General features: G+C 36.2%; 1 protein-coding gene across 1 annotated transcript in view; it reads right to left on the reverse strand.

The window, feature by feature from the left end:
• Positions 1 to 18,792, reverse strand: part of gckr (glucokinase (hexokinase 4) regulator) — a 30,957-nt gene extending 12,165 nt beyond the window's left edge. Inside the window, exons 1-14 of the mRNA XM_088906023.1 lie at positions 18,581 to 18,792; positions 17,526 to 17,681; positions 13,594 to 13,662; positions 12,400 to 12,468; positions 12,130 to 12,203; positions 11,668 to 11,734; positions 8,441 to 8,494; positions 7,987 to 8,081; positions 7,486 to 7,591; positions 4,900 to 5,018; positions 4,323 to 4,421; positions 3,980 to 4,077; positions 3,415 to 3,491; positions 2,187 to 2,283 (exon numbers count right to left, since the gene is read on the reverse strand). Coding sequence (XP_088762149.1) covers positions 2,187 to 2,283; positions 3,415 to 3,491; positions 3,980 to 4,077; positions 4,323 to 4,421; positions 4,900 to 5,018; positions 7,486 to 7,591; positions 7,987 to 8,081; positions 8,441 to 8,494; positions 11,668 to 11,734; positions 12,130 to 12,203; positions 12,400 to 12,468; positions 13,594 to 13,662; positions 17,526 to 17,681; positions 18,581 to 18,640 — 1,240 coding nt within the window. The 5' untranslated portion in view covers positions 18,641 to 18,792. The remainder of the gene's footprint in view (positions 1 to 2,186; positions 2,284 to 3,414; positions 3,492 to 3,979; positions 4,078 to 4,322; positions 4,422 to 4,899; positions 5,019 to 7,485; positions 7,592 to 7,986; positions 8,082 to 8,440; positions 8,495 to 11,667; positions 11,735 to 12,129; positions 12,204 to 12,399; positions 12,469 to 13,593; positions 13,663 to 17,525; positions 17,682 to 18,580) is intronic.
• Between the last annotated feature and the right edge of the window lie 5,069 nt (positions 18,793 to 23,861).

Genomic DNA, 23,861 nt, shown 5'->3' on the forward strand with positions numbered 1-23,861 from the left:
AAAAATAAAGTCATAGTTCTATGGGATTCAATCACAGACCATGTGACAAGGGAGTCAGGAAACTACTCTAACACACAGCGCCACCGGATTTAATAACGCAATAAAAACGCTATAAAATAATGTGACTAGGCACAGAAAAAGTTTACAGCACAGTACAATAATAAATGCTGACCATGACTTTAGAAGCATAAATTACCTTACACTCAATTTAAACACAAGCTGTCTTTCTGTATGAACCTCTAAGCTGGTTCATACAGAAAATGTAGAAATGCATTAGCCTGATTATGATTAAAAAACACATAATTAAACACGCGTTTGCGATTTAAATCAGAACACGATTTAAATCAATATAAATGTTTATATTGTAACGCATACTGTCCAGCCTCCATTTCTCTATAAAAATTTACTCTGTTGCACACACACACACAATAGAAGGAGGAACCGCTGTCAGAAGGGAAGATATGTTCAAAATATCGCAAATATCGTTCATGTTGCGATATTTTGAAATATAAAAGTCAATTTATTGTCCATAATATCGCTATTCTATTTTTTCGAAGAAATGTTTGTTAAAAGAAAAGTCCGGCACCAGCTGGATTCGATCACACAACCTCCCAGTTGCTAGTCACGCACCTAGACCAGCCGGCTAGAAGACAGCTCGCATGAACAGGCAGGCGAAAAAGCCCTACACAGCCCTGTCGCAGCACACGAATACCGTTATTAAATTCTTTAGATACGCGATTCCATATTATATTCCCTTTTAATCAAATTCTAAAAGTATGCTTGTTGACTCCGGTATCATGTTAGTTAAAGACTTCAAAGCTTAAAATGTTTAGGGAGAAATGGAATACTGGTGTGTATTTTTTTCTTTAAAGTACCAAGACCAGCTACAGTATATACTGTATGTTTATGTTCCAAAATTAATATCGTTTATGGCCTTCACACGCGTTACAGTATGCTCCTATTCTTTTTATGCTCAGCTACTAAGATTTCCCTTCAGTGGTAAAATTCAATATCTACAACGGGCACAGCAAAGACGTTTTTACTGTAAGTCTTTCTACGACAGACCAACGGACCACGAGTGCCCCTGTCGGTCAACCAATCACGTACTGCGGTGCCACGCGTCATCTTGCGTCATACTGAGCGACGTCACCTGCGGTACGTGTCTGTGACGCGCACTTTGAATGGCTGCATCTGTATGTCTAAAATGAATGATCTGTGTTGCTATGTTTTTGCATGGACAAAAACAGAGAACCTTCAACAATTTTACATCAGAAAGCAAAGTCTCCAGGACTGCTATTTGAAGTTGACCTCATGAATCTGGGTCTCATGGTGGAACTCCATGCAAAAATACAAAGATTCGAAGTAACCAAGTAGCACCTGAGGGACTTCTCTGCTGAATGGAACTATTGTGGCTGGATGAAATGTAAACTGAAAGTACAGAACACTCAAACATGGTATCTACACGCAATCAGGTTATTTGGGACAGAAAGGCAAAGCTGTTGACAAGAACAGAACTAGTCATAGGTTTATTCCATGCTGAAAAGGGAAGAAAGAAATCGCAACGTTTCGGCTGTGGAGCCTTCTTCGCCTGAAAACATTCTTCTTGAGAAGGCTCCATAGCTGAAATGTTGTGTTCTCTTTCTTCTCTTTTCAGTATGGAATAAACCTATTACTTCTTCCTTTGCAGCCTACGCATGCTGACGGAGCTACCCACCTGAACTACTAAGAACATTGTTATAAAGCATGGGCATGAATCTGTTTTACTTTGTGTTTGCTTTGAATATTTGGAACCTTGTACCTGTGTTAGATGTGAGTCTCTGACTTTTTAAATTATACCAGGATATTTTAGCCAGGATATTTTAGATATTTCACAAGCTGTAACTCACCATTCAGATATTAGTGGATAGACATAGACAGACAGACAAATCACATTCTATGGATAATTTTATTGACCTATACCTGGCATACTTTTTCACTTAACATATCATTTCAATACAAAAAAAGAATACTGCACATCCACCCTTTTTCTAACTGTTTCTTCCAGCTCAGGGTCAGTGCTGGAGCCTATCCCAGCAAGCAGAGGGAGAAAGGCAGGGAACACGCCAGATGGGATGCCAGTCCATCACAGGGCTAAAAGAATACACTAAATTAAAAAAAAAAGATAATTTAATTAAACAATTACCTACCATCCAGTGTAAAAAGGAAAAGAACTGTGTCATTGTCATTAACATGCGGCAGAATGTTCCTCACAAAATCATCATGGGCAATACAGAACCCTGGGCCCTAAAAATAGATTAGATAAATAGTATAAATGTGTTAATATTAGTAAAATACAGTTCAGCATACCGTGAATTGTGTATTTTATAGACTGGATGAATATGCTTATATTTTAAAATACTTTAGAAAACATTTTTGATGGACATCGTTCATCAGCAACTTTCAGCTTTGCATTTCTTTAAATGATTGACTGTTACCGTATAATCCCTCCTGATTTGGAATCAGCAGTTGATTTAAAACAGGATTTTCTGGCAATGACCCAGTAGACATTGAGATGTGCAGAGCCCCTCTCCATTTGACATATTGCAAGGAGAGTGCAGAGGAGAAGTAGGGAAAAGATGTGCATCTCTTACTAATTTCACGGCAAGAGTGCAGGCACCCCGCACGTTTTAGGAGAAATCGTTTGTCAGAAAGACATGGAAGCCCTGTCTGTACTCTACCTCAGTGCACTCAGCCAGTTGAAGGCAGATTTTTGGGAACGGTCTTGATCACTGTCAGCTAAAAATATAACTTAAACTTAACTTAAACTTCCCTGCTACCATCAAATAACATGCACAGTATTAAAACAATCAGAAATACTAGCAATATTCTTAGATAAGAGTTAAAATGTCATGTGCCTGAAGCAGAGATCTCTCAATCATTATAACTCATAAAGGTAAAATAATTTAAAATAAATCTCATTTCAGCGGAGTTATACATTGCAACAAAGTAGTTACTTTGTGAATTATGTGCACATACAGGTAACCGTCATACTGTATATCAGCATGCAGGTTGGTGAATTGCAACAATACTTTATTGGGACATCTCTCGGTTTGCCTTGAGCAATTTTATTCAACAGGGTTCATCTTCCCCTGCATACAAGTAAGGGTTATTTGGTGTCTCTTTAATAATGAAATGGCATCCTGTTTTATCAAGACATGTGCTCTTTGAGAAGCTATGATACATGTTCCATCTCCTCATGACTTCATTTTCTAGCATCTATTTTACAATCTGGGAGGAATGCACAAACTGGCTTCAGGTCTTACACAAAGACCTGTAATATGTACTGTATAACATTTACTCATTGTTCAAACAATTTTTGAATAAAAAGAGAAAGGCACCATGACATGCTTTATGTTAGAAGCTTCAGCAACTTACAAGTGATGCAATATTCCCTTCTTTGTTGTCCATTTCTTTATATCCATTGTTGATAAATCCACGAACATCACCAACGTCTATAATGATCAAAATGTAATAAATCCTTTAGTTTTCACTTGCCCTTACATGTCAAAGAGCCTCATATTATCACTCAAGTAACATTATATGTTACAGTAGCCCTTGTTTAAACTAAAAGCTTGTATGATTCTGATCATTTATGAATACTCTATTCGGTATTATTCAGTTTAACTATTTGGTTAAAATGAACATTTTTGATGCAGACAAAGGCATTTTGGGACCTTTCCTGAAGTTGAACTGACCAAGCATTTAATACTTCGCTAAGCTTTCTCCAATATTTTTAATAATGCCAGCAAGTTTGATCATTTATCACTTTATACTGTATACACCTTAGTGGACTGAGATATTGGCACAAGTTATTTCCATATGTTCTTGAATTATACTGAAATGAACCCATTCAAAATTATTTAACTAGGTGTGATGTCCTTTGCTCTCAGGCCCATCAAATTAGAGCATGGATCTATAAAAAAAGGGAAACGTTGGTTACCTGCTCCAAAAGTGGGTGGACATTCACTGGCATCAATGATCCCCATTACTCCTAAAGTTTGCCAACCAATGTAATATACATGTCCCCCTTTCTGCAAGCTATTACAAAAAACAGGAAATAAAGATTTAGAACTGATGTTTCTAATTTAATGGAAAACAATAGCAAGCACACGGTAGGTCTGTAGCTGATATAATTGAAGAATATTATCTACAATAAAAAGTTTCTTCCTCAATAAGTGTGTCTAATATAAAGTGTAAATACATCACTTTGTATTCAATTATAGAGATCTATAAATGATGCATAGCAAAACAACAATAAAATGATAAAAAGATAGACATCCTACCTTTCTCCCACTTGATTTACTAATACAGAAATCTTTTTACTCTGAGAGTAAGTGACTTTATGGACTCTTTCGTAAGCTTGCAGACAATCCAAAATACCACTGTAAGATACAAAGAACAATCAACCCCCACCTACAACACCAAAGCTTACACAGTGGAATGATCAGTTTTTTAACATGCGCATTAAATGATATAATAACATTTTTCTGTTATTGTGGACACATATACTGTATCATTGCATATGATGTTTTAATGCTGTGAATGTGGGTAAGACTACTACATCTTTAATGAACAATGTAAAGTGTACTCATAAAAGCATTCCACATAACAACAACAGTGACAATAATAATAATAATGAATAAACTGACTTAGCTGTGCATTAAATGATATAATAAAAATGTTCTGCTATTGTGGACACATATACTGTATCATTGCATATGATGCTTTAATGCTGTGAATGTGGGTAAGACCACTACATCTTTAATGAACAATGTAAAGTGTACTCATAAAAACGTTCCACATAACAACAACAGTGACAACAACGACAATAATAATGATAATAATGATGAATATACTGACTTAGCTGTGATTTCTTTGCTGCTAAAAGCAGCTCTGTGGGCTGCTAGGAAAAGAATTTCTAACATTATTTTTGTTGCACTCCCAGCTTTCATGCGGGAAGAACCAGTGATGGCTTCAGGCTAACAAAGAGAAAACAATATGCATTAGATATATACAGTACAAATATACTGTACATTTCCTTTACACACCATATACGGGTACTGTAGATGTGATTCACAGACAGTCCCCAGCAATTCACAATAAAAGAGCTGATCCTTGATAATTTACCTCCATGACAATCTGTCAATGCACCCTAACCACACCCCAGCACTTCACACTGGTATAAAATGACCCCTGATAGTTGTCTGCAGCAGCAAATTGCTATTGTGACACTTTGTCCGTCTGATAATTTTTCCCAGCAACATCTGAACAACCCTCTGACAATTAATCAATTTTGCAACACAGATATATGAAGTTCAAATCCATTCAATACGATTCATTTTAAAGGTGAATTTTGAATTATTTTGCTTCAAATCTTTCTGATGTGGGCTGACCACTGTGGTGGTCTGATGTTCTACAACCTTGAAATTCTAGATAACCGCCAGAATGTACAATTGTCGATTACCAGCTTGTAACATGACAACAATGTCCCAATAAAGAAAACTAAAACACTGTGACAGTTTTGTGACTGTCTATTTATGTAATCGGGGCATTAATTTTAATGAGGCAAAAATCACTTATCACTAAACCTAAGCTCAGATTCTGCATATTTATTTTTTCATGCATTTAAATATAGTATCTTAAATCTTCACATGTGGAAAACTGCATACATAAGTCTCAGGGGATTGATAGATTTTGGGCTCCATCACACCACTGTGAAGAAAATCAGAAGAATCAGATGAGAGCAAAAGCAAGCAGCAGCCGTGATTGTGAGGTTGTAGGTGACTTTTCTGTTGATGTGAGCTTGCTCAGTGGGTTAGAAATATTATAAACCACAAAGTTCTAAAGTCATTTAATTTAATCTGTAATCAATCAAATGAAAAATAGAAAATAATTATGTATTTTCTGTTCAGTACTGCACCATTAGGTCTTTATTTGTGCTTTAGCATTTCAAATGATAATCAAACAAGCCCTCAGTGTACAGTAGGTGTTTAAATATACAGTATATACTGTATGTACATATATACAGTATATATTTATGTTAAGGTGGCCATTATGCTCCAGAAAAGCCAGAACAGTCAGAACAGGACTTGTAATCAGGATTGTTTTAATTGCACTTGTGCTAAATTGTTAATTACCTCGATGCATCCCGACAATAAAATGGTAAAGTCCACACCAAGAAGCTTACCAGGTCAGAAATCATCCTGTTTTTTGCTGTGTTAAGTTAACAATATAGCATGTGACTGTCAATCCCTCCTCCCCTAGACTCTGGGCCATTGGATTAACCTCCAGACAATGCTGGCTGCCACATATACAACTGGGTGCTCTTAAGCAATAGACGTAAAGTACCTCATTCAAGGGGTACAGCAGCAGTGACTACAGCTCGGACTTGAACCCACAACCCTCGCAGCAAGACTGACCCAGCTAGTGATGAGAGATGAGCAGACAGGCAGGCTGACAGTCTTGGAGAGAGAAGGGCTGCCAAAAAAACTGTTTGAGGACTGTCTTGTGTGAAGGTAGCGAGGTAGCTAGTGGAGGGCTGTCAGTGCAGAAATTAAGTGAAACACTGATAGATTGAGGCTGTTGTGAACTAATGCTTGTGGTTTGGGAGAACAGAGTAGAGCCAGTGGCCTCAGAGCTCTAGGGAGCTCAATGTTGGAGCATCACTCTAGTGCAGGCCGATCATTCAGGCACTTGCTGCCTGATAGATACTGTGGATTGAAGCTGGACTAGAGAGATGGCCGGGAGCATTCTCACGGGGCCTGTATTTGGTGAGCACTCATGGGAATGCCCTGAGTTCCCATGGCAACATCAGGCTGCAAGCCACTCCAGGCCCAGGTGAAACACTACTATTTTCTAATGTTAATGTCTTCTCTTCTCGATCTTAATTAGTGGGAAGCCAAATACTGAAAAGGTGTTTTAAATAAAGTCCAGGAGGAGGTGAAACCCTAACCTCACCTACTTCTACTCAAATATGTACAGTATAACTGATAATAATGATTCTAGCATAACACTGAACATAGTAATTTGAATCCCTCCCACCACCCCATCATCCCCTTGTGGCATTTCTCTGGAAACTCATGGTGTACATTTTTTATCTTCATTAATCTTGCATAGTTCACTGTTGCCTATCAGGTGAAATGAGTCATTTTCATACTGAAGTGCAAAAGCCCGGGTGGAGAGGTAGCTCTCTAAGTACTGTATATCATTAATGTTAATTACCAGTGAATCAATAATATGGTATTCTCTGGTATAATCTGCAATGATTACCATTCTATTGTTTGTTTCAATTCCAGACCTATTTACATGGCAAAGCTTCATTTAGTTTATGGTACTGTTCCATATTCAATTTAGAAGAACAGCAGCTTTTCATGTGAACCATAGTAAATGAAAATTAAAAGCAATATGTTAATGCATGACTATTAAGATGACTCAAAGAACACCTACTCCAACAGCAGGGTTCAATATGAAGGCTCTATAGTTCTTCTGCAGCTCCTGCATCCTCTCAGCTACCTGGTAGAATGTCAGATGCCAACCCTCAATGATTTCATTCCTATATTACAAGAAAGAAATTGAGAGCACCTGCATTCAAAAAATATCAGAAATATCAGGAATATCAGGAATGAGAAAATACAAATTGTGTTTGTTATGCAACTGCTCAGATTATTATTTCTAGAGCAGTTACTTTACCTTGCCAAACAGCTTAACCTGAAAGAAAAGGATAATTATGGAGTTGACATACAGTATAGACAGAACATTTCAGTTTTTGAGAAAACAGCTTTGATTCCTGGATATATCAATTGCTGAGTATAGCTTAAATTATTTAAGCTGAGGAAACCAAACCATTTTTCACATTGGGCACTGTGGATGTATTTTTAATTATTTACAAATGCAATACTATTCCTTATTCAAAGCTGCAAATAACATATTGGGATAATGTAGTCTTACCTTGCCATGTTCGTAGGATTAAATCCAACCAACACAGGGGTGAAGACATTTAGATTGTTCATACAGAAATCTAATTGTCCAGCAATAAAAGGAGCCTTCAGATTGAAAAAGTAAAAACACAGCATTGTGAAAGGTATTAAAAAGAAATAAGAAATAACTAGAGTAGAACAAGTAAAAAATAATAAAAAAGTAGACAACTGTTACATACTAATACACCTTTTTTTTGCTATGTGACAAAATAGGAATATACTTATTCTCCTACCCAAAGAAGGCTCCACAGCCAAAACGGTGTGTTTTCTTTCTTCTCTTTTCAGCATGGAATAAACCTATTACCTGTTACTTATTCTTATATACAGTATATATACTTTATATTTGTAATTACTAAAGTTTGAATAATATATCTCAACTTTAAGAATAAAAGAAAATACATACATAAATATATAACAGTTCCTACCGATAAACCACATGATATCCCAATGAAGAGCACTTGCTTCTTTCCTGCACACACCTATGAATAAAGAAAATACTTATTAATATAAAGGAATACATAGTGGTAATTCTGCAGCGATGTTTGGCTTCTCAATAAAATGCTTGCAGGGTTCCAAAGTCCTGTCCTTTATCCTTGCCTCAGAACATGGGCAATGAGTAAAGTAGGTTCAGAATTACAAGGGACAAGTGCTTTGGTTACCATGAATGTCTGTTGGAATTCCCCTTAGGGCTCTAGTAACCAAATCTTCAATGGTAGAATGGGCAGAAGACAAATGGATTCACAAGGACTGGTCAAGCAATTACTGGCCAGAATGCCATCCTGTTTGTGGCCCAGGAACTCTGGAGATATGACATCAGCATCACTGCCCAGAGTGAAACAAGAGAGGCAGGGAAGGACATAGAGGAGGCCATACTTTCTTCTGGAAGGGAAAATCAGAGGAAAAATATTGAATTCCTGGAGTTTCATCAAAAATCATCAACCATTAACCATCATAAACCGTCTTGTTGGAATCAATGGATGGTTCATGAATCATCATTTCAAGTTAGAAGGGAACCAACATATCTATGTACTTTCTGAACCCTACTCTACATTCAGATGATGAAACTTGGGTATGTTTCAATGTCAAGGTTGACAAAATGCTTTATGGAGTCCGAAAGGAGGACAGATTTATTTTACCTTGAAACATCAGTGCCAAATTTGGAAGAGATACCCATCTGTGGAATGGAATCATTAGTATGGGAGGAGTAAATATTAAAATATCAATTTTATATTTTTTTCTCATTAACAAAAGTAAAAGTAAAGGATTATTATCACTAGCAAATTGTTTTGCAAGAGGAACAGACACAAAACAAGCTGGTAGCATCTCCAGTCAAAATCATAGCCTGGAATCATACAAATGTGCATAAAAGAAGTGTGATGGCAGGAGTTCATGACTGCTGAACATGATGCATATTATTTATTTTTTTGTTGATATTGTTACCTGTCCTTATTGTGTACAGTATGTCAAGCAAGCTCCCTAACATTGCCAGCAGAAGAATACAGTGGTGTGAAAAAGTGTTTGCCCCCTTCCTGATTTCTTATTTTTTTGCATGTTTGTCATACTGAAATGTTTCAGATCATCAAACAAATTGAAATATTAGACAAAGATAACACAAGTAAACACAAAATGCAGTTTTTAAATGAAGGTTTTTATTATTAAGGGAAAAAAAAAATCCAAACCTACATGGCCCTGTGTGAAAAAGTGATTGCTCCCCCTGTTAAAACATAAATCAACTGTGGTTTATCACATCTTTGGAAAGCTGAGTTCAATTTCTCTAGCCACACCCAGGCCTGATTACTGCCACACCTGTTCTCAATCAAGAAATCACTTAAATAGGACCTGCCTGACAAAGTGAAGTAGACCAAAAGATCCTCATAAGCTAGACATCATGCTGTGATCCAAACAAATTCAGGAACAAATGAGAAACAGAGTAATTGAGATTTATCAGTCTGGAAAAGGTTATAAAGCCATTTCTAAAGCTTTGGGACTCCAGCGAACCACAGTGAGAGCCATTATCCACAAATGGCGAAAACATGGAACAGTGGTGAACCTTCCCAGGAGTGGCAGGCCGACCATGGCCTGCATGGCAGAGTTCCAAGACGAAAACCACTGCTGAGCAAAAAGAACATAAAGGCTCGTCTCAGTTTTGCCAGAAAACATCTTGATGATCCCCAAGACTGTTGGGAAAATACTCTGTGGACTGACGAGACAAAAGTTGAACTTTTTGGAAGGTGTGTGTCCTATTAGTGTCTGGCGTAAAAGTAACACAGCATTTCAGAAAAGGAACATCATACCAACAGTAAAATATGGTGGTGGTAGTGTGATGGTCTGGGGCTGTTTTGCTGCTTCAGGACCTGGAAGACTTGCTGTGGTAAATGGAACCATGAATTCTGCTGTCTACCAAAAAATCCTGAAGGAGAATGTCCGGCCATCTGTTCGTGACCTCAAGCTGAAGCGCACTTGGGTTCTGCAGCAGGACAATGATCCAAAACACACCAGCAAGTCCACCTCTGAATGGCTTAAGAAAAACAAAATGAAGACTTTGGAGTGGCCTAGTCAAAGTCCTGACCTGAATTGGATTGAGATGTTGTGGCATGACCTTAAAAAAGCGGTTAAGGCTCGAAAACCCTCCAATGTGGCTGAATTACAACAATTCTGCAAAGATGAGTGGGCCAAAATTCCTCCACAGTGCTGTAAAAGACTCATTGCCAGTTATCGCAAACGCTTGATTGCAGTTGTTGCTGCTAAGGGTGGCCCAACCAGTTATTAGGTTTAGGGGGCAATCACTTTTTCACACAGGGCCATGTAGGTTTGGATTTTTTTTTCCCTTAATAATAAAAACCTTCATTTAAAAATTGCATTTTGTGTTTAGTTGTGTTATCTTTGTCTAATATTTCAATTTGTTTGATGATCTGAAACATTTCAGTGTGACAAACATGCAAAAAAATAAGAAATCAGGAAGGGGGCAAACACTTTTTCACACCACTGTAAATATCCAGTGAAAATCAATGTTGTAGGTCTGAAGGATCCAATCAAAAGATAAAGTTTTTCAAGAATTCATTAGGGAAAAGCTGTCAAGCGTTTCTCAAATGTTCATAAAACCTGGGAAGACCTGAAAATGAATATCACTAATGCCTGCAAAGAGTTACTTTGTTTTACATGGAAACACCAAGATTTGTTTGATGGAAAAAAAAACAGTTTATCAGTAATCAGTGCAAGGCTTTATGGTAATTTCAGGGAAATCCAAACTCCAAGCTGAAGAAGCTGGGCAACCAATAAGCAAAGGCACATGTCCAGCAGAGAACCTTGGACAAGAACAGCAAGTAGGGGAAAGGCAAGACAAAACACATTTTGCAGATATAAATGATGTCTGTGGTTTCTTCACTGCCACAAGGACTGTTTACAGTTCAAATATTCAAGAACCATTCCCTTTGAAACTAAAGAAGGTGGAGACCTGGTCCAGTGACAGAGAATGACAGGTTTTTCCTCCATTGGTTCCTGGGAAATGTAGTTCAGAAAAACCTAAACACTTAATCACATATGATATCATACAGAAGAACAAATACCACAATTCAACAAGCCAAATAATGGGATTTAAATACTTAAAAGATATTTACTTGATTCCGCCATTTTAAACACTGATCAGACTCACCTTTTCTAGTTCCTCAGCTCCCAGATAAGGGTTGTCTTCAGGAGCTTCCTGAGAGGTCAAAAGGGCTCTAAAATAAAATAAGATACCTGAATAAAACAAAATGCAGCTATAAAATGACAAGAAGTTTAATATGAAAAAAAGGTTAAAAATACATCAGATACTTGCTTCTTGCAATATAATCACTTGGTAGTGAATTCAGGGATGGTCACAAAAGTCACATACAGTATACCTAACTAAAAGTATATGTGAAAAATATTTACGAACAGGAAAAAAACACATTTAACAAAGCAGTAATTGCAGTCTTTCAAGGAAAACAAAAGTACAAAGAAGATGAATTTGAGTTTGAGTATAGTAAGTGAATCAGGTTGCAATAGACCTCAGAGGTAATATAACAAAGATGTGCACAAGCACTTCATTACATTTCTCAATATACTGTATGGCTTTGAGCTACAGTACACTTACTTGTCTCCCCCAGCAATGATGTAGTCATAGTTGTGCTTCTTCTGCAACCCTTTTAACAACCTGTTGAATGAGGTCTGAATTGTGCAGAATATGACAAGAAAAAAACACTCCGTAATACAATACATAATTAGATCAAATATAGTACATTTAATACGTAATTAGAAGAGAAATACAAAATGTTCACTTTATTTACTTTATATTTTTTTTTAACTACAGTAATTTGCAAAGCTAAAAATCATATCAATGAAATAAACAAAAGAAACCCTTTACCACAAGTAAATATGCAAGTCTTCCAGATGTTCCACAACCACTTAAGACAACCAGGCTGTGTTCTGGATCCTGAGAACATAAATCTGTCATTAGAATGCATACATTATACACTAATTTATAACAGAAATGACATTTAATGTATTCTAAATTCAAGTATAATCCATATTTTCTTATCATTCTTTATCATAGGCACATCCATATGAAAAACAATTATATTTGACCCACAGATAAAATAAACAATAAAAATGCTACTATTTTCTATGTTTTGTATTGCAGACGCATATTCTGTAGACAATTGTGAAATGTCCTTAAGAGCCACTGAGTGATTTTCAGTGGTCTACAATTCTGCAAAAAGTGCAGCAATTTGAGTTATAGGAAATAATGTGGCATGCCCAGATTTCCACCTCCATAGCATGATATCACATTTTGTTGAATTCAAAACATTTTTGCAAGTGTTTAAGCGTATATTTTTCATCAAAACTTCTCAATGCTCAAACTGAACACTTTTATGAGTAAAATTAGTTCAATTTCAGCAAATACTGATAATAAGAAAAAGAAAACAAATAAAATTTGATGATTGCATATTTTTTACCATTTAAAATGCACCCATACTGTATAAAAGCTAAATACTTTGCCAATCACTTCTAGCTTTCCTGAAGAAGACTTACATTCTGTGTATTAACTGCTTTAATTGCTTGATGCTTTATGCCATCCACTCAAAAACTGTAGTACTGCCTTTAAACTGGTCCATTCTCCAACCTTTTGTCTTCACTGCAGCTTTCCTTCTGACGTTGACAGAAGAGGATCTACAGATTTAATTTTTCTTAACCATACTCTCATGAATTGGGTGTTTCTCATTTGACCTAATTTGTGTACTATTAGAAATTTCCAAGAAATGTGTTAGGATTGCATTTAATCGACATTTCAGTTTTACTAACTTTGTATATTTCAACAGAAATGCTTTGAGAAAAAATGCACTTTTGCTCAACATTGTGTATATCAACCTGTTACAAATCAACAACGTCTTCTTTACTAGTCACTAGTCCAGCAAACCCATGGGGCTCCTTCAATCATGATTAAGCTTTTACAGTACTTTCCTTGTACTGTTCATTTCTACAAATGAAAATCAGCAGTGATTTGGTTAACAGTGTTATTTACCATGTGATCAAAAAAATAAAAAGGAATTACTGACACCTTCAAAATATCTTCCACCTTCTTGGCAACATCAATTAACGTCTGGAGTACAGATTCACTGTAGAGTCTCTGTTAACACACATTCAAGAAACAGTTACGACGTGAAAATGAACCATGAAAACAACAGGTGAATTCAGACTATAATGTGTATTAAAACAGCACACAAAGATATTTTCATTCAATTAATATTGTCACCTGTCTTAAACTAAATGTTGGGTAAAATAAATAAATATGTAGCTTTTGTTTTACACTTTAAGGAAACAGATTAAGAGTATTTTGGATTTAATAAACACAATGTCAGTATGTATAGTAGAGGCATGATTTTGAAACACACCAAATATACCATGATTAAAGATCTATTCATACATATTCATACAGTACTTTTAGCATTTTTTTAAAATAACTTTCATACCAAACTATTTATGTTTCATTTATTTTGTATTATCTGTTATTATTGTTCTTCTCTGAAACATACAGTATATACTGTATGCTTTTCAGTTGTTACAGTCTTAGGTGAGCATCTCAAGCCTTTTTGCCTCAGCCTTCTCTGGCTTGTCATGCTTAATTACTGTTTTGCACACTATATATTATATCAGATGTGTTAATTGTTATCTGCAGAAACAAACATACAGAATCTGCTAACTAAATACATACTTCACACAGGAGTAGACCAAGGAGGTAATAACATATTTCAAGCCAAAGAGGGGAAAAGTTTTATCAACATAGAAGATGTACTTGAAATATTAGGAGCTCTTAAAAACTAATCTGCAGGGCTGAATGGATTTTTTCCAATTGTATAAAAATGATGGATGTTATTCACAGACCAACAACAGAACTGTTTCACCAGTGACTCTGGACAGAAGTAATACCCAGTCACTGGAAAATTGAAAAAGTAGCACCTATCCAAAAAAAGAAACAAAATCCAAGCAGGTAATTACAAAACAGTTAAAAACAACTTTTTTACATGTGAGAGTATAAAGCTGATGATTAGACCTAAACATTTAGAACATGTCTTATTAAACATGTTTGAACAAATGGCAACAATAATAGATTCAGACAGTGCATAAGATATGGCATATTTGGATTTTCTTAGCTAGTCAAGTTAAAAATGATAACAAAATTGAAGGATTAGTAAACACTGCTGGAGCAAAATAAATTCAAAAAGATGGAAAAATGCAAAATTCAGCACCTATAGATGTAGTCATTCAAATGCGTGGTTAAAATCCCATACCAGGGGTTTTGAGCTACAGGCGACCGTGGTACGTGATTCAGTGGCCAAAGATGATCGACAGGTGGCACTCGTGGTGCATTAGTTGTAAGTGAAATTATTGCTTCATTTAATCTCTCTACTGTGCATGTTTAAATCCGCTTAATATGGAATATGAATATGGAATTTTACAACTAAAGGGACATTTTGGTAACTGAGCATAAAAATAACAGGAGTATAACATCTCTGAATGTCATATTGTCATAAACAAACATTAATTTATGAATATAAATATATAACATACTTTATATGGCCAGTAGTGGTAGCTTAAATAAAAAGTACACAACAGTATTCCACTTCACTTCACTTTAACTCAGTCACTTACTGTCTATTTTGACAATATTAAGTTTAAATACTTTGTAAAAAGCTATAATGTTTTAACCTTTTCTATGAATACTTGCTGTTGTTATTTTTAAGGAAAAAATTGTATTTTTTAGAATCCGCTTAATAGGGAATATAATATGGAATCGCATAAATAAAGAAATTGATAACAATATTAATTTAAGGATCTAAATATAACATATTTATATAGTTGGTAGTATTACCGTAGTCCACTTTCTTTGTAAACATGTTTTATTTTTTCTTTGACTCGTTCATCCATGATTACTTTAAAAAAAATGTAAGTTGTTCATTTCAGCTATGTTTCCAAGTGACCCCCATAGTGGAATGGGTTTGGTGGGTAGGCCTAATGTCTGCTGAAATTTGGATTTAGACAAAAGAAATGTTCTCAATTCGGATGTAAACCTGAAAAAGGTGCATCGCGTTCACAACATGTTATAATAGTGGACTATTTTTATATATTCGGCTATGTAAGAAACAAACCAAAAGTAATGCTTTGATCGGGCTTTGAGCTGCCTGGGTGCAGCACGCTACATTACCGTCCATGAGCTTTCCATTTTCCATTACCACTATAAGGACAATGAAAGTATAAATAAAATGAATGTCAAAACGTTTCCAAAACATCCACTTATGATATTTTAGCTGCTTAGTTACATGATTCCATATTAATATTGCTATCAAGTGGTATTAAGAAAAGGATAAAACATTATAACTTTTATGATGTACAGTATATAAACTTTATAATGTTAGAACAAGCACGTTAAAACCATAACCCACTGTAAGTCACCAAGTTAAAGACTGATGCATAAAATATTTAGCTACCACTACCATCTATTGTGTGTACATTATGTATGTATTGTGTTATACTACTGTTTTTTATTTTCCGTTGTGAAAATTTACTATGTGGAATTAAACCCGAAAGAGGCACATCACATCACGTTCACAAGCTACAGTATAATAATAAACTCTTTTTTATATATCCAGCTCAGCAATCTTGCTTTTATAAAACATACCTACTTTTTAATTAGTTTAACATTTAACATGTTGTTATACACAGTTTAATATTAGATTGTCCCTCAGCATTGACCGGGATTCAAAATTAGGTGTTTTCTGGGAACAGCCCAAATGCTTTCAGTACTCCACCTGGCGGTTTTACAAAGTACTACAGTCCCACAACTTAGTATTTCTAAAATTCTGCCATAGCCGCAGACACTGAACTGCAAGCTACTGCAGTATCCCCTGTGCATTCTGAATGGCTGGATCTGTAGTATAAAAGCAGAGTATTAGTAGCAAAATTATAAGTTTTAAATATAGGATAGAAAACACTTTGAGCTTAAAGAAGCTACAGTACCTTTCAAAAAGATTTATGGTACAACAAATATTTTCCTTATCATGATAATTTAGGGAAGCAATAGAAAAGGCAAGCAAAACATATAAAGTATATAGTTAAAACCATAGAAGTTAAATTAAAATATTTTATGCTGAAACTGTATAATACAGAATTAAAACCTCATCAGAACATTCATTTTTAGTCACAACATTACAAAAAGACATTGCTGCTCTGTAATCAGCCCAAATAAGAGAAACTGGACATACAGTATTTGAAGGCTAAAAGGAACATCCTATGACTAAAGAATAGACACCTAAAGAATCTTTTTATTTTTGAACAGAGAAGTTTACCTCATTCAAAATTATTTACAAAGTCATCTTCACTATTATCTTTAAGAGTTAGAAACAAGAACCAGGAGACACCAGTGGAAACTATGGGGAAGTGCTTTTCTGATTGAAAACAAGATCTATCTCCTTACATAAACGCTTGTGGTGGTCTATATCAACGTACTCAGCCATGTTGTTGAATATCAAATCTTAGCTTCATACAAAAACAACTGAACAAGACCTTCAGATGTATCACCTGATAGAAACTCTCTTAAATGGGCTTTTTTCATTTTTATTCTCTTATATGTTCTTAAGTCTAACTTGAATTTCCCCCCTGTGTTTCACATTAGAAGATATACAAAAGTTTGACAAAATTGATCAGAATTGATTGATACTAAGAGCTGTTTAGTCTGAAATAAGGGAGCAAATTCTAATTTAGTAAGTTGATGACTGACTGCGTAGTCTTGTGTGTTAGATGATGAAAATAATGCACTTTATATAATTTTTTTAATCAAAGACTGAATGCAAAAAGTAAGTAGATCAGCTATAGGCAACAATTAGAACTGGTAATTAAGGGCCCAGTTGGAACAAAACCCAGCAGACACTCATTAACCTGAATTGAAAACAGCTGCTCTAAAGGAAAGATTGCCACCTGCTGTACACATCCTACCTGGTAATTTATGACTGTCTCCCCTTCCTCTTGAAATATTTCTGCATCACACAGCTTTAGCAGGTGAACTATCTGCAATGGGTCAGCTTTGTCAATCTCTTTCGTGATAGGGTTTGATTTTTCAGTGAGTGGGAGAGAAGCTTCGTAACCAGCAAGCTGTAATATAAACACACATGATATAGCAGAAGATTCAACAGCAGAATTGAACAAAATCTTACCTCTCAAGGTTACACCTCAAACAAAGGGTTATGCATTATTTAAAATATATTTTATCACAGAAAGGGGCTGCCAGTTTCTATGGAGTTCTGAAAATGCTAGGTTCTGAGATGTTTGCAGAAGTGATATCGGGATGTGGCACGTAAAAAGTAATTAAATTTTTTTAAAACACAATGTAGAATTATTTTACATATTGAAGTAAGGAATAAAATCAAAAAGATAAGGTAATCCCACCAATAAATGAAAGCCATCTTGTTTCTTTTCAAAAGGATGTTTTTTGAAATCCTAGAGTAAAACCCAATACTCATGACAAAAATTCCTATACACTTTTATGCACTGCCCACACAAACATACTGTATGATTATAATCTAAAGCATATGTGAGTAAAGTGAACCAAGTTGTTCCTTGATCCTTGCTTATTACACCTATACACTGACTTGTTCTCACCTGAAGTAAATTTATAAATGACACATATTATTGCCATTATGCACATTGGGCTAATTTATTATTTTTAGAGGAAAATGAAACAGAATTGTCAGTTGATAATTTTGAGTTAAGGTAAAGGGAGGTAAATAGTTTATGAAAAATAAATTGTACACAAAACAATGAAAGAGCAATAATTTTGTTTTGTTTTTTTTTAATCTGTAAAAATTATATATTTTTAGCATACCGTAAAATGTAAGCTTGAGAATGTAGTTACTCAGCTCTGCCCACCAAAAAGCTATGAATAATGTTCCTTATCTTTTACTGTCAGTGTCACTGAACCTGTCGCTGTCCATGTGAATACAGCAGCTCCCATCGTTCTCATTAGCCCTACTGTTCACATCAGCTGCACTCACCTGCCATTTCCCAGTGTCCGGTGTCTCAATAATATGGTTGTGCTTCCGTGACCCTAACATCTCACTGAAAATTCATTTAGTTCCTTATTGTTATGAAGGCTAAGTCCTAGCTGTATCCTGCTTTTAGATATTTTCCTTTATTTTTCAAGCACTGAAGTGCTGAATCTGTTTCACTTCTGCACTTAATGGCAGTCCATCTGGCAAGGAATTGTTTACTCTGAAGAAAAAAAAAATAGAGCCGAAGTCCATGAAAGTAATCATTAATCTAAGCTGTTAATTTTCAAACTGCCCACTACTGTCATTGATCCCAGCTGAAATATATCAACCTGTCCAGCATCATGATTCATTGCTGAAAACTATTATGCAGTTTACGTTGAGGCTACAAGGATGACCCGGTATCAGTTTAACTGGATGTAACCACCTTTAACTTTGGTAAATAAAGTCTTTCCGGAGCAGAGTTGTTTGCACTGCAGACTTGACAAAATGTCTGCATCACAAGGGTACTTAAGTCTCTGTCTGTAACTTTATAAAAACTATCTTTAACTCTCAAAATATTTTTGTAATTATTTTCCAAATGTGAGTTTACAGCAACTACTCATCTTCCTTCAAAGCTCAAAGCTACAGTATATACTGTAGCTTGATAAAAAAAAATGTTTTTTTGTCAAGAAATTACTGGAACCTGAAAGCTTTAATCTTCAACAGTGCTTAAAGGTCTGTGTTTGAATGTAAAAAGTTTAAAATTAAACAAAATTGAACTCTGGGAAATAGGTTTTTTACCTAGATAGATCTGTGAATGTTACACAAATACGTAATTATTGTACACAATGTTTATAATGTTTGTGATCAAACAACTGTTTCAGAAATACCATACAGTACCTGTAATACTGCCCAAGGATTCATATTGAAGCAGTAATGACTTTTAGCAGATTCATCAGACACCTTCAAACTTTTGTCTCCTGACAAGAAACACAGTGTACTGCATTGTGTGTTCCAAGGAACATATTGTTATTTCAATGGTCTGCAGTAAAACAAACAACAGAATAGCTGCTTCACTTTCTTGCTGTCTTGGTCCTTATTAAGGTGGGACATAAAAAAAGAACATTTCCCATTCATTTGAACATCTTGGATGCACTTAACTAGCAGGAGCCCCAAGCAGCTGCCTTTTTAATGCAGCCCTCATTAAGTAGTTGAAGGACTATATTAATATAATAAAGATATATAGTGTATATAATAATTAAGATAACTTTTTTAGCCATATACAATGTCTTGCATTAGGAATTTGTCTTTTCGCAAACCCCAGCTTACTCTCCATGAGACACACAGACAGGGAGAGAGAAGCTTGGGGCCAGACCTTATAAAAATACTTAGGGACTTGGGTCCACACTAAACAATGAGTTGTGTGCCTTTAACAAAGTACTGTATTTGTGAAATAGTTAATGCAGCATGTTATCTAGATACACCATAACCTAAAGGGTATAATGCATGTAAGTATATTTAAAAATGCAAACAGAGAAGAAAGACATACTGTACAGTATGACTCATATCTAATTTTTCACTGATTGGTAAATCTACAGTACATTTCAACCCAGGTACTCATTAGCGTTCCATATAATGTCATGCTAATACTGAACATAATGTTTAATTCACCAGAGAACTTACACATTTTATGTGTAAAAATAGTTAAAATAGTATCTGTGAGCTTTTAAGAAATAACAAAACCAGTTCCTTACATTCTACCTATTTTGAATAAGGTCACTTGTAAACAAAAAAACAGTTTTTCAGGTTACAATTGAACTGGAACCATTTTCAGTCATTCTTTAGGTACAAAGAGTAAACACTTGAAATTCTAGGTTATCATTGTTAACCAATATTAATTCATAGCTGTGCAATTTCTCTTGAATAGAAAAAAAAGCTTCCACATAAAAACAAACATCCTCTAGCTTTCGTTCGGTTCCCTCTTCAGGGGGTTAATTAGAATTCGTCTCATGCCTTGGTGCTGCATGATTCTTTGAGCCCTGCGGAGCGCCGAGCGGGCAGGAACGTCTTGCTTGCATGCAGCTGCAGCAGGCAATGCTGACAGAATGACTGAGCGCCAACAGACGGCCGGGCTGCAGGTTTCATTGCTTCGATGACAGATGATACACCAGCAGGCAGCTCCCAGAATGTGGCCTTAAAAAAAGAAAACACAAGCAGTGACTGATGCCATTTGTTGCGTCTCTAGATTCTGAACAGTAAAATCCCCGACCTTGAGCACTCCAGTCATCATGTTGAGGGTATTGTGTGATTTTGTGGCATTTTGCTTAATACCGTGTGGCAGATTCCTGAAATGCAGCAGATTAGTTTTAAATGCACTGTTGACCTGTTTTGGAGGTTGTACATGTTACACCGCTCCTCACTCATTTGCTGCACAGCTGAATTGCATAACCAGATGACAGGACATTATTATAATGTATGAATATTCTCTTTGCTACTGAACAAACCCTTAAACTATATATTTAGCACCCATCCATTTCTAACCGTTTTATTCAGTTCGGGGTCATGGCAATCAACTGGCGCAAGGAAAGATACAGCCTGGAAGGGACGCCAGTCCACTGCAGGCAGACACACAGACACAGAAACGTCCACTCACACTCACACCAGGGACAGTTTTTCCAGAAGCCTATGTACTTACAAATATGTCTTTGGACTATGGGAGGAAACCAAAGCAGCTGGCAAAAAACCCCAAGAACACAGCACCCCACAAACAGAACCCAGGGCTTCAGTGCTGTGATGCCACTGCACTACTGTCACCCCTCAAAAGCAGAACAAAAACAAAATATTTGTAAGGTGACGTTTCTTCCCCAATCACCATAAAAAATATTATATAACATTATAATAAGCATATATTATTTTATGTGGTACTCAGGATAGAAATGTTAGAGTCTGACTCACTATTCGACCACAGGTATTCAAATTGGAACTGTACTAGATAATAGTGATAATAGTGTTAAAAACTAGATAATAGTGTTGGACTATTATTATTATTAGTAGTAGTAGTATTGCAGTAATTTTGTTTTTAGATATACATAAAAAATGTTTGTTTACCATTTAAGCATGACAACTGTACAAAACAATGGCACAATTTGTAATTGAATCGATATTGTGAAAGCTGCATTGTGTTTAGGTATATGCAGAATTGTGAAACTGTAATGCTGGCTCAAACAATTTTATGACATAAGTATTCTGGAATACTGGTGTAGCGACAAGGCTTATTAAAATACAGGAATTAAGTTTGCTGCTCCCTTGTCAGTCCCTCTCTCCTTCATCTCAGTGGTGCTTGATACAGAGAGGCAATTCCATTTGGTTCACAATTAAGGTGTTTTTCTAGCTGATAGAGTGTCCTGATAAGGAACAACTCCCAGTGCTGAGATTCTCCAGCAACCCTAATAAATGGTCATCTCTGGCGTCTTACTGTCTAGGAGAGTCTCATCCCAAGTTGTTTACAACCCCAAGGTCAGAGTGCATGGTTACTCATCCTCCACCTAGATCAGCCAATCAGGAACTAGTAGGGCAGGTTAACCCCACGTGGATCTCGGATGCCCACGAACCTTTCAACCAACGAACGACCATAGTTCCTCCAGGTAAAACAGGCAGCACAGGGCTTCCTCCGCGTGCCTCCTGGACATCCTCAGACTCAGCTCGGACCACCAGGTAACGACCAGTGTGTCCAAGTTCAGGACTTTCCTTTGTTCTAAGAGTCGAGAACAGAGGTCGCCAGCGCATAACCAAGCACCACCGTGCATGCCTCCTGGACATTCTCGACTCAGCGCCTCCTGGACATTCTCAGACTCAGCTCGGACCACCACGTAACTGCCAGTGTGTCCAAGTGCAGGACTTTCCTTTGTTCTAAGAGTCGAGAATGGAGGTCGCCAGCGCATAATTAAAGGATCCACCCAAGGTTAGCTCAGCAGCAAGCCTCGTGAGCCCACCGCAAAGCTCACCTGATCAACAAGTGAACTACGGTCGGAACTGTGGACAGCTGGAATCAGTATTCAGAACTAGCGCTATATCAGGAACGAACCGGTCTTCTTCCTGTCTAGAGTGTGACCTGCTGGGACCCGCAGTCATTTTTCTCCTGTGCACAACTTTGCTAGTAAGCCAGAACTAACTAGCCAGTCTTCAGAGAGCCCACTGCTAGAGCATTGCAACAGAAATCTCTTCCTCCTTCCACCACGTCGCAAGCCGCAACAGCACTGCCTGGCACCAAGCCAGAGAGCGCCGATTGGACACAGCAACAAGCCTGCCACTGTTTCTTTGTGTCAGCGGGAGATCTGAATCCACACAGATTGGATGAGTATTCAACATTCTGCATTACAGCTCGAGAATTCAATTGTTACCTCAACCCCAGTTGATATCAATTTAATTCCTATGAGTGATGTACTTCCTTTTGAGTATCTAGTGTAGAAGTTGTAATCCAAGTTCATTTATGAAACGGTCTAAATGAATGGTATACTAAATGTATGTCCCTCTTGGTTTGTAACTCTTCGTGATTGAATCTATACCTTTTGTATTCTGCTAACCCTCACGATAAGATCTGTTTTTATATGCACATTTTATGCATTAAAAAATGTATTCTTGTGTATTAGTATCCGTGTGTGCGTTGTTTGAGGTATCCTGCAAGGTTGATTCTAATAGCCATCAAAGAATCATTTTGTGACTTACTGTTACAATTAATAATTGCCCCAGTAAATGCACAAACCCTTACATTTATTGGTGCCTCGTGAGAGGATGCCTACACTGGGTAAAATCTTACCATTCTCTTTCTTTTGCCTTTTTTTCTTTCATGCTCTCATCTTTTATACAAAGACTGTAAGCCATTTCACAGATAAATAGACAACTTTCTATAGGAGGGGGTAGGAATTTAACGTAGAAGTGAAGGGACTTTTGGTTCCATGTGCAGGGATGTGATCACTGTGATGTGTACCACTATTCAACCATAAATATTCACAGATTTTTTTAAGCTTAATGTTTTCATGGTAAAATGTTTCACTCTGCATACCTTTTATATAAAACCCTATAATTGTGTGAGAACAATTCAAGCAATATTTTGTTAAAATGGAGTTATCACAGGTTTAGTGCTGCTTTGTGATTTGAACAATCAAAACCCAAAGAAAGTGTTAGATTGACTTTGATAGCATTACATGTGCAAAAGAATCATTGACAAATGGCATGAATGAAAAAAGAAAATATCAAATTATCTTGGTTTATAAAATTGTTTTTTAGAGTTTTTGTGATTTTTTCT

This window comes from Atractosteus spatula, chromosome 2, assembly GCF_055471065.1.
Source record: "Atractosteus spatula isolate fAtrSpa1 chromosome 2, fAtrSpa1.hap1, whole genome shotgun sequence".
Classification (NCBI taxonomy): domain Eukaryota; kingdom Metazoa; phylum Chordata; class Actinopteri; order Semionotiformes; family Lepisosteidae; genus Atractosteus; species Atractosteus spatula.